The 18,004-nt window shown below is 40.1% G+C and overlaps 1 protein-coding gene across 1 annotated transcript in view; it reads right to left on the bottom strand.

The window, feature by feature from the left end:
* Positions 1 to 18,004, bottom strand: part of CHD1L (chromodomain helicase DNA binding protein 1-like) — a 66,424-nt gene that overhangs the window by 3,151 nt on the left and 45,269 nt on the right. Inside the window, exons 15-20 of the mRNA XM_014540868.1 lie at positions 14,106 to 14,271; positions 11,443 to 11,591; positions 9,373 to 9,536; positions 8,204 to 8,409; positions 6,990 to 7,088; positions 1,869 to 1,939 (exon numbers count right to left, since the gene is read on the bottom strand). Of these exons, the coding sequence (XP_014396354.1) occupies positions 1,869 to 1,939; positions 6,990 to 7,088; positions 8,204 to 8,409; positions 9,373 to 9,536; positions 11,443 to 11,591; positions 14,106 to 14,271 (855 nt within the window). The remainder of the gene's footprint in view (positions 1 to 1,868; positions 1,940 to 6,989; positions 7,089 to 8,203; positions 8,410 to 9,372; positions 9,537 to 11,442; positions 11,592 to 14,105; positions 14,272 to 18,004) is intronic.

Below are 18,004 nucleotides of genomic sequence, written 5' to 3'. Positions count from 1 at the left end.
AAAACCTGACGCCCAGCTGGCATGGCTCAGTGGCTGAGCGTCGACCTATGAACTAGGTGGTCACGGTTCAATTCCCACTCAGGGCACATGCCCGGGTTGCGGGCTCGATTCCCAGTGTGGGACATGCAGGAGGCAGCCAATCAATGATTCTCTCTCATCATGGATGTTTCTATCTGTCTCTCCCTCTCCCTTCCTCTCTGAAATAAATAAAAATATATTTAAAAATTAGAAGAAGAAAAAAAAAAACTTGAGTCCAAGACATGTTGGCCTTTCTAAATGCTCTCAAGGATAAAGAAGGAATTTTTTAGAGTCTTTGGAGCAGAAAGGCCTTTTGAGGTTCTTGTACTCTAGCCCACTAGCTGATGCTCAGGTAAGCTCTGCAACCACCAGGATAAGCTGTCATTCAATCTCTGTTCACAATGCCAACTACCTCCGCCCTCCTAATCGAAGAGGGGTAGAGCTGGAGAGAGAGTCAAGGCAATATCTGGGACTTACACCAGTAGTCACATCATAGTCTTGGTTGTACTCACTATAAACAGTTTTTTCTGAGTCACTGGCTTCTGAGCTTCTTATGCACAACCACTGTGTCATTCTCATTTTTTAGCATTTTAGAAATGACTAAATGATTAAACAAGCAGAAACCACTTTGTTGTTAGGCACACAGGCCATTAACCTCAAGAAAAGGTCCTCTCAGCCTAGTTTCTAAATGTCTTAAATCAGTGAAGTTTTTGTTTTTTCGTTTTTTTTAATCCTCACCCAAGGACATGTTCATTGATTTTTAGAGAGAGAGGAGGGAGAAAGAGAAACATTGATGTGAGAGAGAAAAAATCGATTGGTTGCCTCCCACATGTGCCCCAACTGGGGATTGAACCCATGACCTTTTGGGACAAGGCTCCTACCAACTGAGCCACACCAGTCAGGGCTAAGTCAGTGAAGTTTGGCCCAAAATGTGAATGAATTCAGGCCCTGGAGAAAGCTAAGTTAGTGGTAAATAAAACATTTTACAATAATTCCAAATGACAGGCAAGTGGGAGACACTTAAGATACAAAAGAAGAATTTTAATGCGGGCAGAGGAAATGTGGGTTGGTTCTTCTTGGCTTATGGCTGGCTAGAAAACAAGGTCTTTTATAGAACCTTTCATGTAACAAATGACAAAACCGTCAGAGTTTTTTTAGTCATGTTTTCCTATTCATTCAGTAAATGTTTATTGAGCATTTCCTATAAGCCATACTGCATGCAATATTGAGGATAAAAAGACAAAATTAAACTCTGCAATTAGGAGGGGCCTGTCCTCTACATCAGTGGAGAGAAGAAGGAAGTGGAGGACAGTGTTCCAGAAGCTGTGATGAACAGAAGCACGGGGGACGGCAGAGTGCAGCAGAAGGTGAGGTTCAACCTGCTTAAGGGCTGAATTGTGTCCCCCAAAATCCGTATGTGGAAGCCCTCACCCTCAATACTTCAAAATGTGATTGTATCTGGAGAGAAGACCTTTAAAAAGGCAATCAAATTGAAAAGGTCTTTAGGGTGGGGCTAATCCAATCTGACCGACATCCTTACAGGAAGAAGAAATTTGGGCACAGAGGGAAGACCATGTCCTCACATAGCATGAAGCCAACCACCTGCAAGCCGAGCAGAGAGGCCTCAGAGGAAACCAGCCTTGCCAGCACCTTAATCTTGGACCTGTGGCCTCTAGAACTGTGAGAAAATAAGTTTCAGTTTCTGAAGCCACCCAGCCTGCAGGACTTTATGGCAGCCCTAACAAACGAATTACAGTGACAGAGGTCAGTGGGAGCAGGAGCGGTTTCAAGGGGAGGTGATAGGAGCCATATTTTAGCTCTGATATGAGATGTGTGTTTGTTCCACTTACCAAATCTTGCCCTTGGTTTCTTGACTCTCTATCATCAATAGGAAATAAAAGGACACCTCCCAAACTCAAGTCTGCGGTAAAAGAAAAAGGAGCAACAGAAAGATCATTAAGTTCGCCGCAGACTGAGTTCAATCAGGTTTCAAATCTGCCTTTTCTCACTCTCCTGGACCCAGTCACTGTCTTAGCTAGGTACTCCTTTTTCCCCTCAAAAACATTTTTTCTACTTTATATTTATTTTACAAAAGTTTACTATTGACATTACTGAACACCCTACTATTCCAGGCATTGTGCTCTAACCCTGGGGATTCAGACATGAATATGACGACATTCTCTGTAAGTGCCTTAACTTCTGTGTCTTTAAAGACCTCAGTCCTCGGAGTGGCTTCCTGCTCTCCATTCAGTAGCACCAGGGCCTTTGGGAAGCTGAGCCATTTTTGCCTAATATTTATGTTTACCACTGTCATAAAGAGATGGCTTAGTTCCCAAAAAAGCTCAATTTTTACAAAAAATTGAGATCCTGGCACAGTACTTTACATATAAAAAAATAATACTTTTTAAATAGAAATTACTCAGCTAAGGTAGATTAACATATTTCTTTCCTGGCTCATGTACAAGGTTTTATTGTATAAAAAATACTCTTCTTTACTCAGAAATATAAATGGAATCAGTAAGAACTGAAAGAAAAGTGCCTGTTAAATCTGTTCAAATAACATCTGATAAGTTTGAGCTCTCAAGGTAAAGTCCATAATTGAAATAATTCACCTAAACAAATTGCCAATTCAATTTTTGATTGCTTGTCTATAGGAAAATACAATCAAGGAGGTGAGTGTTACCTTTTAAAATTCTCTGCAAGCAATTAAAAAGGTGCATTTTTTGTAAGATTCAAACAAGTCACCTGTTTCTTGGGCAAGGACTTAATACTCATGTTTGGCTGCAGAGGGCCTAACCATATTCTGGAACTCACAGTTAGCATTAGGTTATATTTTTACATGTTTTTCCCCTACTCTGTGGCCAGAATGTTGAAGTGAAGAAGACTGTCAGAAGCACTTTAAGTTTTTATTTTTTTCTTCCCATCCTCCCACCCCACCTTCCCTTTTGGCAGCCATCAGCTTTTTCTCTATATCTATGGATGTTTCTATTTTGTTTTTGTTTATTCATTTTGTGGGTGTGTGTTGTTTTGTAGATTCCACATATGAGTTAAATCATAGGGTATTTCTCTGTCTGACTTATTTAACTTAGCATAGTACCCAGTAGGTCCATCCATGTTGTCACAAATGACAAAATTTCATTCATTTTTATTGCTGAGTAATATGTACCACATCTTCTTTCTTCATTCATCTACCGATGAACATTTTGGTTGCTTCCATATCTTGGCTATTACTAATAATGCTGCTATAAACATAGGGTTGCATATCTCTTTTCAAATTAGTGTGTGTTTTTTCTTTGGACAAATACCCAGAAGTGGAATTGCTGGATCACATGAAGGCTCTATTTTTATTTTGGGAGGACTTGCCATACTGTTTTCCATAATGGCTGCACTAATTTATAATCCCACCAACAGTGCAAGAGAGTTCCATTTTCTCTACATCCTAACCAACACTTATTTGTTCATTTATTGATGAGAGCTATTCTGAAAGGTGTGAGGTGATACTGTGGTTTTAATTTACATCTCCCTGATGGTTAGTCATTTTGGTCATCTGTATGCCCATTTTTTAATTGGATTGTCTGGGTGTTTGTTTTTTAATCCTCACCCGAAGATATGTTCTTATTGATTTCAGAAAGAGAGGAAGGGAGAGGGATACAGAAACACTGACGTGAGAGAGAAACATCAACTAGCTGCCTTCCGTACGCACCCTGACTAGGAATCGAACCCACAACCTTTCAGTGTATGGGATGATGCTCCAACCGAGCCACATCGACCAGTGCAAATGGGATTATCTGAAAGGTTTTTTGGTGTTACGTTTGCGAGTTCCTTATATATTTTGGATTTTAATCCTTTATCGGTGTATCATTTGCAAATATCTTCTCCTGTTCAGTCGTCTTTTCATTTTGTTAATGGTTTCCTTCGTTATGCAAAAACTTTTTAGTTTATTTTTTTCTTTTGTTTCCCTTGCTGAGAAAGCAACAATAATAAGAGTTTACTGCTTATGTTTTCTTCTAGGAGTCGTATGGTTTCAGGTCTTACATTTAAATAAGTAATCTATTTTGAGGGGTTCGTTTATATGGTATAAGTGGTCTAATTTCATTCTTTTGCATGATCCATCCAGTTTTCCCAACACCTCTTATTGAAGAGAGTCTACAAACGTATCCATTAAGGGTTATCTAATTTGATGGCATATAATTGTTCAGAGTAGTCTCTTATGATTCTATGTATTTCTGTAGGTTGTTACAATTTTTCCTCTTTTATTTCTGATTTGTGTCTTCTTTATTTCTTTTAAACATATTTTTATTGGTTTCAGAGAGAAAGGGAGAGGGAGTTAGAAACATCAATGATAAGAGAGAATCATTGATTGGCTGCCTCCTGCACACCCCCTACTGGGGATTGAGCCTGCAACCCGGGCATGTGCCCTTGACTAGAACCTAACCAGGGACCATTCATGCCGCAGGCCGACACTCTATCCACTGAGCCAAACTGGCTAGGGTAAGTCTTCTTTATTTCTTAGTCTCACTGAAGTTTTCTCAATTTTATTTCTTTTTGAAATGATAAACAGATTTGTTAATTTTTTTCTATTGTTTCTCTGGTCTCTAATTTACTTCCATTCTAATCTTTGCTATTTCCTTCCCTTCTGCTAACTTTGGGCTTAATTTGTTTTTCTTTTCTAGGTTCTTGAGGTGTAACATTAGGTGGATTATTTTCGATCTTTCTAGTTTTTTAATATATTCATTTATCACTATAAACTTCCCTCTCAAACTGCTTTTGCAGCATCCCATATTTTTTGGTATGCTGTGTTCACTTTTTTGAGATATTCTTTGGCTTTCCTTTTAATTTCTTCTTTGACCCATTGGTTGTTCAGGAATGTGTTGTTTAGTTTCCATGTGATTTTCCAGCTTTCCTCATGTGGTTGATTTCTAGTTTTATACCATTGTAGTCAGAAAAGATGCTTGGTATGATTTCAATTTTCTTATTTTGCTAATGCTTGTTTGGTGCCCTATCATATGATCTATTCCGGAAAATGTTCCATATGCACTTGAGAAGAAAGTATATTCTGCTGCTCTTGGATGGAATATTCTATACATGTTAGGTTTGTTTGATCTAATGTCTGGTTCAAGCCCATCATTTCCTCGTTGATTTTTTTATCTGGAGAGAGCATATCCATGGCTGAAACTGAGATGTTGAAGTCTCCTACTATTATTGAATTGTTGTCTATTTCTCCCTTCATATCTGTTAATATTTGCTTAATATCCTTAGGTGTGCCAATGATATGTACTTAGGGTACATATATATTTATGACTGTTCTATTTTCTTGATGAATTGATCCCTTTATCATTACATAATGACCTTCATCGTCTCTTATTACCATTTTTGGCTTAAAGGCTATTTTGTCTCATATCAGTATAGCGAACTCTTCTTGCTTTTGGTTTCCACTTAGATGGAATATCTTTTTCCATCCCTTCAATTCCAGTCTGTGTGTTTTTAAGGCTCAAGTGGGTCTCTTGTAGGAGGCATATAGTTGGGTCTTTTCTTTTAATTTTTTAATCCATCCAGCCATTCTGTGCCTTTTAATTCATGAATCCAATCTATTTACATTTAAAGTAATTACTGATATATAAAAATAACTTACTAATGCCATCTTTTTAACTGTTTCCTGGTTGTTTGCATTTCCATTGTTTCTTCTTTTCCCTCTGTTTCTGACTGTCTTTCTAAATTGGTTATTTTCTATGCTGGTATGCTCTTTTCCCCCTTTGTCTTTTTTTTTTTTTTTTAATCTGCTCTAGGTTTCTGCTTTGTGGTTACCATGGGGTTTACATAAACTTCTTATAAATAGAACAGTGCATTTTAGGCTGTTAGGATATGCATTCCATCCTAGATTCATCATATCTCCCTCTTGGTTTCAAACAAGGATCCAAACAGATACTCCTCCATCTGCACCTCTAGCTCTGACCTCCTCTGGGCTTTTCTAACTGCCCAATCAATATCTAGACCTGGGTTAATTATTTCAACACATATTAAAAGCCATCTTCCAGTAATTGGTTTTAGTAGAAAGAGTATTTTATTCATTCTAAGTCCATTCTAGAGAACTGAGCAGAATTAAAAAAAAAAAAAACCAATCCCTGAGAAATGTGAAGGGCCCTTCTCTATTGAATAAGGTCCTTTAGCCTCTCAAGTTCTTTGGGAAATAATTTTACTCCTTTTGCCACTTTGTGATTTCTGCTCATAAGAGGAGGTGCCCTTACCCCTTCTCTATGCTAAGGGAGAATACTGTTCAGACTTCCAAATCCCCCCGCACCAAACAGCTTCACCCCCCGCCTGTGCTCTTTATAATACAGCCTCCTTCCCTTCAGCACCCAGCTTCTGTTAGCACTTTAATGGTGTGTCTGATTTCTCTCCCATAGGCTCTCACATTTTCATGAGAGATTCCCTTATAGCCATGGTCGGCAAACTGCGGCTCGCGAGCCACATGCGGCTCTTTGGCCCCTTGAGTGTGGCTCTTCCTAAGCCTTAGGAGTACCCTAATTAAGTTAATAACAATGTACCTATCTATATAGTTTAAGTTTAAAAAATTTGGCTCTCAAAAGAAATTTCAATCGTTGTACTGTTGATATTTGGCTCTGTTGACTAATGAGTTTGCCGACCACTGCCTTATGAAGATGGGGTGAGTTGGATAAGCAATGAAATCCTAAACTTTAACATGCATGCAGGGATCAACATTTATCAAAGCAGTTGCACATTCATTATCCTCATTATAGTCCCATTATTCACAAATTATAATTGAGAAAACAGGCACAGGGAGGGGAAGGGACTGCCTCAAAGTCACATTACAACTAGCTAATTGAGGACAGAATTCAGACTCCAACCAGCTCTTCCGACTCCTTATCTATTGCTTTTTAAACCCTCATGATACCTACCCTAAGTGTCCTCTCTTATTCCATCCCTAACCCTTCTCTCTGCTTGCTCCTTACCTTTCATTTTCCCAGCCAGCTCATATATTTTTCTTGGCTCAGTGGATCGGTTTTCCAGAGCTGTGAATAAACCACCTCTGCCCCAGTGGCCAGAGTCATCTGACAGAAGAAAGAGAAAATTTTCTTCTATAGGAGGCAAAGTCCAGTCCACAATTAAAAAACAACAACAAAGTTACACCAAATAGACTTCTAGAAGGAAGTTTTTTCTTCCCTTTGAAAAATCAATCTAATCTCCTAGGAATACCACAGGTTGGATTTCTCAAATATGTTTAGATTTTCTCTAGTATATCCAGCCATCATAACAGGAAACCATCAAAAAAATTAGTGTTCTGAAAGAGCAAAATCACTGTAGAACTTCTGTAATTCCTGGGAGATGACCGAGGAAGAGTGGAGAGTTGACGTAACAAAACAGAGTTGTAGCACTAGTACTTAAAACAATATGTTACTCCCGTTTTACAGGTAAGGACAAGGAAAGGTTAAATGATTCATTCAAGCTGGTGTTAACATAGCTGGTTAGTACCTTGTATTTAGAGTCATTCATTCATTCATATTACAAATATTTGTTAGCATGTATTACGTGTCAGGCATTGTTCTAAGCACCGGGGTTATAGCAGTGGACAACAAACCTTGCTCCCATGAAGCTTATTTTCTAGTGCAATCAAACAGTCAAATACATAATGTCAGATGGTGATATGTGTCATCAAATAAAATAAGGTAGGAAAGGGGATAGAGAAATGGAGGCGTGAGGATGGGGTCTGTTCTGTATGAGGCAAGCAGGGGAGATCTCTCTGACACACAGACATTTGAACAATGCTTGATGGTGGCTAACTGGGGAAAGAGGGTTCCAGGCAGAGGAAGTAAAAAAGTGCAAAGATTGTGAGGGGGAAACATGCTTGGAATTTTGCTTTTACTCAAAGGATTCATTTGTCTTATGGATGCTACCTCCTTTCACTCTCTTAAAAACCTTGTGAAGAGAATAATGTAGATAGTATCATCCCATTATACGGATAAGGAAGTGGAGGCCGAGGGAGGTTGGGTTACTCAACCAGGTAAACGAGAGACAAGAGTCAAATCCAAGTCTCTTGATGCTAAAATTCACATTTTTTTTTTGACCACACAAGACTGCGCTAGGCCAGGGTTCTGCTTCATCCTCCCCAGTTCTTAGCACCATAAAGACTGAGGCCCCCACCCTGAGCCCGTACCATCTCTCCTACCTACGCAGTGCACGATCACAGCATCCTCCGCGCCGGCCTGTGGGTGGGTGACATCACCACTAACATACTTGATGGAGGTCGAGTCTGAATCTTCATAATCCAGTTGGACTGAGCTCTCATCTTCCCCGTCCTCTAGATTCTCGGGTTCACTCTCCTCGGAAGGCAGGCAGGAGGACTGGTAATTATTGGACTCCCACCAGGCCATCCTTCAACAGGCCAGAGAGAAAAGGAATTTAATAGGGGAAATCACCATTTCCCGTGGAGCACATTTTGTATTGCTATTCACAAACATTGAGTGCCAAGTGGAAATGCAATTAGAAACTCACCCTGATTTGAGTTTTTGCCAATCTGTTAATAAACAAGAAGGCTTACCCATTAGCTTGACTGCTTCCTGTCTATACTGCAATAATGAGCAGCCACCAGATGTCCCTGTTCTTAGGAACATGACTGAAAGAAACTGTGAGTAAACTACTTTTTGTTAACTACAATAAAACCTTAAATTTTCTTGCCTCAACTGAATCTATCTTCTCTGCCTAGGAACTCATGACTTTTCACCCCAGCAAACTGTTTAGGTTAAAGTTTAATCATTATAGCCCTAACCGGTTTGGCTCAGTGGATAGAGCGTCGGCCTGCGGACTCAAGGGTCCTAGGTTCGATTCCGGTCAAGGGCATGTACCTTGTTGCGGGCACATCCCCGATGGGGGGTGTGCGGGAGGCAGCTATTCGATGTTTCTCTCTCATCAATGTTTCTGGCTCTCTATTCCTCTCCCATCTCTCTGTAAAAAATCGATAAAATGTTTTTTTTTTAATTTCAGTTTAATCATTATAAAAATATTGTTACCAGTAGGAGCTACCAGTTTTATAAAAGTTTTCTGCAATTTTAAAATGATGTTCTAGCCCCGGTCGGGTAGCTCAGTTGATTAGAGCATCATCCCAATATACCAAAGTTGCAGGTTCAATCCCTAGTCAGGGCACATACAAGAATCAAGCAGTAAATGCGTAAGTAGAACAACAAACGATGTCTCTTTCTCTCCTCTCTCTCAAATCAATCAATACTTTTTTTAAAAAAAAAGTGATGTTCAACTGTGGACTCAGTATACAATAGAGATTCTTTTACCAACTGTAATCCTCAGCTTTATTGATAATGCAGTCAAATAACGCCCACATACTTTTTCTTATGTTCCACCTCTTCCTTTCTCCTCTTCTTCTCTTCTATTAGTTTCTTTCTCTTGGCCGCTGCTTCTTGTCTTTTCTTCCTTCTCTCCTCCAGCTCTTCAGGACTTAGAATCCGCTTCCTCTTGGCAGAACCCTCCACAAGGCCTGGCATGAGAACCTGTAGGAAGAACAAGATCTATAACCAAGAAGTTTGCGGGCTGCCTGTTCCTTCATGAGTTTCATTCCTCCCTAGAACACACTCTGTATGGCAGCAACATGCTTAATATTTCACAAAACACTGCATCTCCATGCCACTTCAATGTACACTTCCATCACACATCTCACAGGCATGGCGACCAGGACACTGAGCTCTGAACTCAGCCAAAGGACTGGCATGGTTGGTAAAGCTATATGTCATTTTGATTAATTTCATTAATAATAAGGCACTTCAGAAAAATCACTTTTTAAAAATGGAAAGCATACCTTGCAGGATGCCATTTTAGGTTTAACCAATTTTTTAATGAAAATCTTCGTACAATGTATTATATTTCTTTCTTAAACAGAATATTTCAACATCATGATTGTCTTAATTATAGCTAGCATTCAAAGAGTACATATTAAGTGCCAAATAATATAAACATTAGAGATATAGTGTGATTGCGATCCTCTCCTACTGACATGGGGTCATGATCATCGAGAGAAGGGTATGTATATGGCTGTAACACAGTGATCCCAGGGGTGGTTTAAGTGGACAAGCTGCTTTCACCTGCAGTAAGTGGCAAAATAAATTCTCCTTCCTAATGTTTTTTATGCCAACCTTTTACATAGTTTTTATATTACAGTACAGTTAATCATACTTATATTTCTTGTTTTTAGTGATTATGTATATATTTTATTGCTACATTAGAAATAAACTGTAAGAAGCTGCAAAAGCATGTCACTTCGTGAAGATTAGAGAGCAATGGAAGCATCCATCCTAGAAGGTTACAAGTGGTTCACCCTACAGGGAGTGCAAGGACTACACACACAAAGGCCATCAATGTGAGGTTAAACACCATCTGCCAGCTGGAATTTATGCAGCAATGAGTTTAAAAATGTATGTAAGAGAACTCTGGTTACCCCTGACTCTTAGCCTAAAATCTCTACAACACAAAAACGAGCCCAAATCCAAGACACTCAGGCAATGCTGAAATTTGTTCTTCAGACGAGATTGTTTTATAATCTTTGAACACACTCTTTCTCTGCTGGATAGTTTCCTTTGGGGAGAGAATAATTTTTTCTTTGGTATTAGTTTTCTTCAGTTTTGACCTGTCAAACTTCACTTCAGACAAGTCTGGCTTATCACTCATCTTGACTAAAAGAAAGACTGAAGGCTTGAAGGCTGGAGAAAGGCAGACGGCGAGGGGGAGACCACTCCACACACTGGCCAAGGTAATTATACTTATATTTCAACAAATGCTTACAATTTATTTCTTAATAAATCACATCCAGCCCAGCCGTGTTACTCAGTGGTTGTTAGGGTTCATGAACCAGGATGTTAGGGTTCAATTCCCAGTCAGGGCACTTGCCCAGGTTGCAGACTCGATCCCCAGTAGGGGCATGCAAGAGGCAGCCGATGGATGATTCTCATCATTGATGTTTCTCTCTTCCTCTCTCTGAAATCAATAAAAATATATTTTTACTACCAAAAAAAAATCACACCCAGTATAATTTTTTATTCACTTAGAATAAAAAATTGAGGCAGCCGATGGATGATTCTCATCATTGATGTTTCTCTCTCCCTCTCCCTTCCTCTCTCTGAAGTCAATAAAAATATTTTTTTACTATCAAAAAACAATCACACCCAGCATAATTTTTTATTCACTTAGAATGAAAAATTGCAAGAACTTATTCTTTTATATAAATTAACCAGAGGCCCGATGTATGAAATTCGTGCAAGGGGCTCGGCCTCACAGCCAAGGGCCAGGCTGCGGTGGCTGCCTCAGCCCTCACAGCCCGGGCTTTGTCTGGAAGGACGTCCAGAAGGTGGTGTGCTGTCGGTCTAATTAGCATATTACGCTTTTATTATTATAGATAGTTCTTACACTGCCTTTATTTCGGAGTAACGGGCCCTCTTGACTAGTTTTCTCCAAAAGGATTTTCTGAAGATTCACCAGTTGCTCAAATGATTTTCTGTCTTCTTTGCTGGGCTCCTTAGAATAGTCTTTCCCTTCAAATAAGTACATATGATTTTCTAAGAATATAAAACATAAAAAGAGACATGTTAGGTGTTTATAGAAAATTGATTAGTTCTATTCAAAGCAATAACCAGGGTGAACAAGGAACAGCCTGTATTCTACACGGGCCAAGACTAGCTTGTGATGAAGGTGCTGCATTTCCGATCCCACTGACACCGACGGGTTTGGATCCAAATGGAGATCTCACACATTTATTTTTCAAAGGAGAGCATGGCTAAAGCCCTTTTGGTCATCTCTACATGGTCCGTGAGTACCTCCATCCTGTTGAGTTTTGAATCACTCATCACTCATTCATGCCACACTATTCCTCAGCATAAACCTCCCAACATTAGTAACTAAGAACATATTCTGAACACATCTTTAATACTCAACTCTTTCCCCCTTTTCTATAATATTAAAAAAGCAAGTGGCAAACTGATGAGAAAAATGAGGAATCATAAACATAATCCCTTAGATTTACAGTAGTCTTTCCAGATCTCAAAAAGCATTTTCATGAGCCTCACCACAATCATGGTGTAAATAACCTCTTCACTTAAGAAAGGGAAAACGGAGACAGACTAAGACAGGGATTAAGGGACTCCCCAATGTTTACTGTTAATAAATAAAAAAGGCAGAATTTTCTGACTCTAAGGCCAGTGTACTCTTTTCAGTATATTACTGTGTCTATAGGAGAAGAGATAACAGGCCAATTACAATAACAGCAATAGTGTAATCTTGAATTAGCATGTTATGCTATCAGAGCACTTTCACATCATTATCACATTAGATTTCTGCAACTGTTTAAGAGAAGCAGACATTAACAGCACCATTTTACAGATGGGAGCACAAAGGCTCAAAGAGGTTGGGTGACCTGCCAAGATCATGAATCACTGATAAAGGAAACTCATGACAAGACTAGCAACCACAGAGAGGTGAAATGATGATTCTAAACTGAAGTGTATTTAATAGTATATGTTACCAAAGAATATATTTTCACAGCATTATGAAATCAGCTATAAGTATGTTTTCTCTAGAGCAGGGGTCCTCAAACTATGGCCCGCAGGCCACATGCAAATACAAATATTGTATTTGTTCCTGTTTTGTTTTTTTTACTTCAAAATAAGATATGTGCGGTCTGCATAGGAATTTGTTCATAGTTTTTTTTTTAAACTATAGTCCGGCCCTCCAAAGGTCTGAGGGACAGTGAACTGGCCCCCTGTTTAAAAAGTTTGAGGACCCCTGCTCTAGAGAGTACGAAAGCAAAATATTTTTATTCTCAAGAGATCAATTGCTTCACACGTATACCCAAATACAACCCGCTGTAATTCTAATTGGCACCTGCTAATTAAATCAACAGTGGGCTTTCAATGAGGTGCTCCATCAACATGTGGAAACAAATAAAGAGCTGAAAAAAATAATTAAAGAGCCGAGAAGTGTCAAATATGATCAACATATGTAGCTTCATATTACAGGCAATTCTCAACTTACAAACATGCTGGGCTGCCTGAAAAAGTAATTGTTTTTTGGCAGTTGGACAACTTAGAAGGGGCAGACATGCCTTGGCAGCATTATGGCTAAAGGTAGGAAGGAAGCAAGTGATGAAAACTCAGGGTCATACAGAGACAAGAGAACCCAAGACCAGAAGTCACATCAACCCTACTCCCCACCAAAAAGAAGGAGGCACCATCCAGTAAAGACACTGAACCTGATCTCTGTACCCATGGGATAAGGTTCTCTTGAATTAAGAAGCCTCGTAAGACTCTCAAACCTCTCACCCAAGTCCACACTGAATCCTTGTTGCCACTGGTACAAAAAAATAAAGTCCTTTCTAAACAATCATAAGGCATCAGGGAACACCCTTACAAAGCTACTATGTGAAAAAAAAAACAAAAACATTTCAAATCAGAAATTCAAATATTCAGAACAGAAATAGACAAATGTTAACCAAACTCAGAAAAATTAAGAGAATGACCAAATCATCTCATGATTTACATGTATTGTTTCGTTAAAAAATTAAAATGAAGTGGTGTCTGCGCCTCGTGGGGTATTGTGAAGAGTAAATGGAAAATTAGGTGCATAAAGCACATGAGAGAGGGCACACTTTTGATTGAGCACAGCACACTCAGTGTTAACTGTAACTTAAAAAACAAACCCTCATACTGTTCAGAAAAGGAATCACTACATGGAAAGCACCATACTAAGGACAGTCGGATTTACTAATAAAGAAGAAGATGCTTGCAACCAAGGGAGGAAAAGTACAAACTAAGATCCTTGAGATTGATACCACATAAGCATCAATATCATTACTTTGATTCAAAGTTCAGCTATAAGGGAATAGCCAGATAATGCCCAGTAAGTTTGGAAAGAGTTCCTGGACCAATTCAGTCTTAAACAGTGTGCCCAAGATGAGAACAGGCTGGGTAGGAAAAAGACGTCCCAGAGAGCAGTACTGAGGACCTTCCATGGGGACTCATCTCATGTCCTAGCTTAGGGGGGCTGTGCCCTTTGTGCTGCTCTCACCCCTGACTTACTTCCTTCCTCTTGCTCTCTGCTTCCTTCCTCTGCGGTAGGCAAGGCATCAGAGATCCACTGGCCATCTTTTGTTTCTCCCAGGATAGACTCCAGGTCTATTTCATCCACGGTGCTCCCCTCGGAGGACAGCAGTTTATCCAAACCGAATTTGAGTATCTCACCCAACTTGAATAGAGGAAACAAAGTCCAGTCAGTTCTCATGAAATCAAACACTGGGATATCAGGGATTTGCTAAGTGACACCAGCTATATTCCTTCCCTGACGGTGGGCCGTTTCTTCTCTCCCCATGATAAGAAACCAACAGAGCCATTTAACAATTGAATGATGGCTAAATAGAAAGTATGATAAACGATGGCCAGAGATGTTGATTTTGACAATTCTCATAATAAAAACAAGTTATGAGCCTCCAATTTCTTTTTTTGAAGAATAATAGTAATTTCTTGCATTACCATTGCCCTCCTGACCGAGTCTTTTTCATAGGCATTCTCAACAGCCACAGAGAAGTCAGAGACCCTGTTAGAGCTAAGAGGTTAAGATATCTGCTCAGAGCCACAGAGTCAACAAGTGACAAAGCCTGGATTTGAACCCAAGTCAGATGGATCCAAAGCACATCGTTATTTTTTATTCTGCTGCCTGTCTATATCATTTTCATTTCTAGCTCCTACAGCAGCCTGCATGCAATAGGTACTAGAGGAGGAAGAGTTTGGCCAGAGACCAAATGTATAGTTGAGGAGAGTAGGTGATTAATGCTAGTCTTTTAAAAAATATTTTTGTTGATTTATAGAGAGAGAGCAATGGAGAGGGAGCGAGAAAGAGAAAACATCTATGTGAGAAACATCGATAGGCTGCCTCCTGCATGCCCCTACTGGGACTGAGCCCACAAACCGGACACGTGTCCTGACCAGGAACCGAACCAGCAACCTTCTGGTCCATGGGACAACGCCCCACTCACTGAGCCATACCAGCCAGGGCAATGCTAGTTCTTTTCACTTACATTCTCATCCACAGAGAGCACTGACTACAAACCCTGACATAGTCTGAAGTGAAGAACAACCTACTATACCTGGAGGTCAGCATCAACTGCAGGCTTCCGGGCTCCCAGAGTAAAATGCCCGCCCTCCATGATTGCGCTGGTGAGCTGCAGCTTGGAGGCGGCTTTCCTACAAACTATCTCTTCCACGGTGTCTCTGCCGATCAGCCGGATAACCTTAACAGACCTGTAGAGAAGTCAAAGGAGAGGAGTGTGCTACCGGAGTCTGCAAAGATGGGTGCAAGCATACAAGGCTGATGCACCTAAAAGGAAATAAACCCAAAATGCCATGTTTGGGGAACATTTAAAGGGAGATTGTTATCCGTGGACAGAGCCACTGTTAAGAGAGATCTGACCTTACATAGGGTCTCACTAAACTTTTCCAAAAGAGTTAAGGAAGGGATGATGAGGTGGTCAGAACTGGGATTCCTTATCTGTGGCAGAAGAAAACCTCTGGTCAACCTCAATTATCTTCAGGTCAAAGGGTCAGACCCATCTTTTCAGCTTAGTTCCATCACACCACAGATTTTTTAACTGAGTTAGACCCTAACTCAGGAAGGATGAGTTAAATAACTTCTGAAGGTTCCTTCTCGTCCTTTCACAATTTGATTTTGCTCTGTTTAGCAAAGCAAGTCTTGAGCGAGAACGTGCCCTGTCCAGTCAGCAGCAAACGCGGGCTAACACCTCGCAGTCTCTCAGCCTCCAGCCTGGGACTATCACAGGATTACCACCTTCCTCCCAAACCAGACTGCTGAGTAGCCAACAAGTGGAAACATGCAGCTGCTTCGATCTCTTACTTGTTCTGGCCTATTCGGTGAGCCCTGGAGGCTGCTTGCAAGTCATTCTGAGGATTGAAATCACTGTCAACAAAAATAACGGTATCTGCTGCCGTTAAGTTCATGCCAACTCCACCTGAAAACAATGCACAAAGGAGCATGATCAACAGTATGAGGACTAGAGACGAGAAAAGACACAGGCTACAGAGGTCAGATGGATAAACGGAATTGTCAAAATATCGGGCTTCTTCCTTCAAACTCGCCCCAATCTCTAACTCCAGAAACTTGCAGTGGTTAAAACTGCTCCCTGAGCTCCTACCGCCTGACTTGGGAAAATTTAACTACGGAAAGTAACAGAATGAGGGGAGTAGGAGGAAGCAGCAGAAGTGGATACTTAAGTAGTGGACAGATTCCGATTTCATTTCACAAATTCATGGCTGGGGAGGAGAGCTATCTCTACTAAATTAGGAATAAAACTGTCCACAAAATTATTGAAATCTGGGGCAATCCCAGGTCAATGGTTAAAGCAGATTAGAATCACTCCCTACCGACCCCAGGTTTCAGCCTTACTTCTCTGATGAGATGACAGCTAAGAAAGGCTGGCTACAATAGAAACCATGCCAGAAGGCCAGTACCTTGATAAACTTATGGCAACAACCTAAAAGTCCCATTTTGTATACTCCTCAGTACTGACCTAAACTTTCAGAGAAATAAGGAAAAACATACTAAGTGCTGAGATGTAAAAGTCCTGTATTATCCCTTATTTGCCTTTGCCAATGCCAATGTCCTGCCCTGGTACTTAGAAGAAATACAAAAATGGGCTGCTGTCCAAAGTTCTTAATGGCCAGGTATCTCTCCTCTCCTCTCACGGAACCATCCACACGCTCGTAACTATAGCCTTCACATGCAAGAAGAAAACAAATACTAATCCTTTTCAGATACTCGAATAAAACACTGTCAGCTCAAAACCAAACGCTAATTTTGTCCCTTTCCCTACACAAGCATGCCCCGCAAGAAGAAAACAAATACTAATCCTTTTCAGATACTCTATGAGGAATAAAACACTGTCAGCTCAAAACCAAATGCTAATTTTGTCCCTTTCCCTATACAAGCATGCCCCAATTTTAAGCAAATCCCACAGGCAAAATTTAAAATTTAGGGGTCATTTTACTGTCTTACCAAAGAACTTTCCATAATGTACTCCTCTGGTTGTTTTAAATACACGCAGTTGGTAAGATATACTTGGCATTTCTGGACTTAATGTTCAATCCTGACTCTCCTGAGCCACCTAAAGCACACTGCGGACCATGCTGTGTGGCGGGTCCCAGTTTGGCTACGACATAACTCTCACTTATGCAAGCAGTAAGACAAGCACTTGGGAGCTGGTGAGTGAGCCTGCCAGATGGCTTCAGGCTTCACCGCAGACCCACGTTGGAGAGGGGGATTATGTGCCCAAGCCATGTTTACAAATCTGGGGATTTCTCAATGTGCCAATGGCATTTCCTGCAAGTGTCCACTGGACCAGTTTACAGTACCTGGGGGGCATCAAGTGGCTCTGGGAGACTGTCTGAGTTCTTCTCCTTTTTTCTTAAATAATTTTCTATTTTTCAATTATAGTTGACATACAATATTATATTAGTTTAAGGTGTACACCCCAGTGATTGAACATTATATGACTTACTAAGTGACCATCCCAATAAATCTTATACCCAATGACACCATAGTTATTAGAATATTGACAACATTCCCTATGCTGTACTTTATATCTCCATGACTGTGTAACAACCAATTTGTCTGAGTTCTTCTCCTTTTTTCTTAAATAATTTTCTATTTTTCAATTATAGATGACATACAATATTATATTAGTTTAAGGTGTACACCCCAGTGATTGAACATTATATAACTTACTAAGTGACCATCCCAATAAATCTTATACCCAATGACACCATAGTTATTAGAATATTATTGACAACATTCCCTATGATGTACTTTACATCTCCATGACTACTGTGTAACAACCAATTTGTACTTCTTATTCCCTTCACCTTTTTCACCATCTCCCATCCCCCCTCCCATCTTGCAACTATCAGAA

The sequence above is a fragment of the Myotis brandtii genome, unplaced genomic scaffold (genome assembly GCF_000412655.1).
Source record: "Myotis brandtii unplaced genomic scaffold, ASM41265v1 scaffold250, whole genome shotgun sequence".
Taxonomy (NCBI): domain Eukaryota; kingdom Metazoa; phylum Chordata; class Mammalia; order Chiroptera; family Vespertilionidae; genus Myotis; species Myotis brandtii.
Note: the sequence above shows the minus strand (reverse complement) of the source record. Positions and strands in the feature narration are given on the sequence as shown.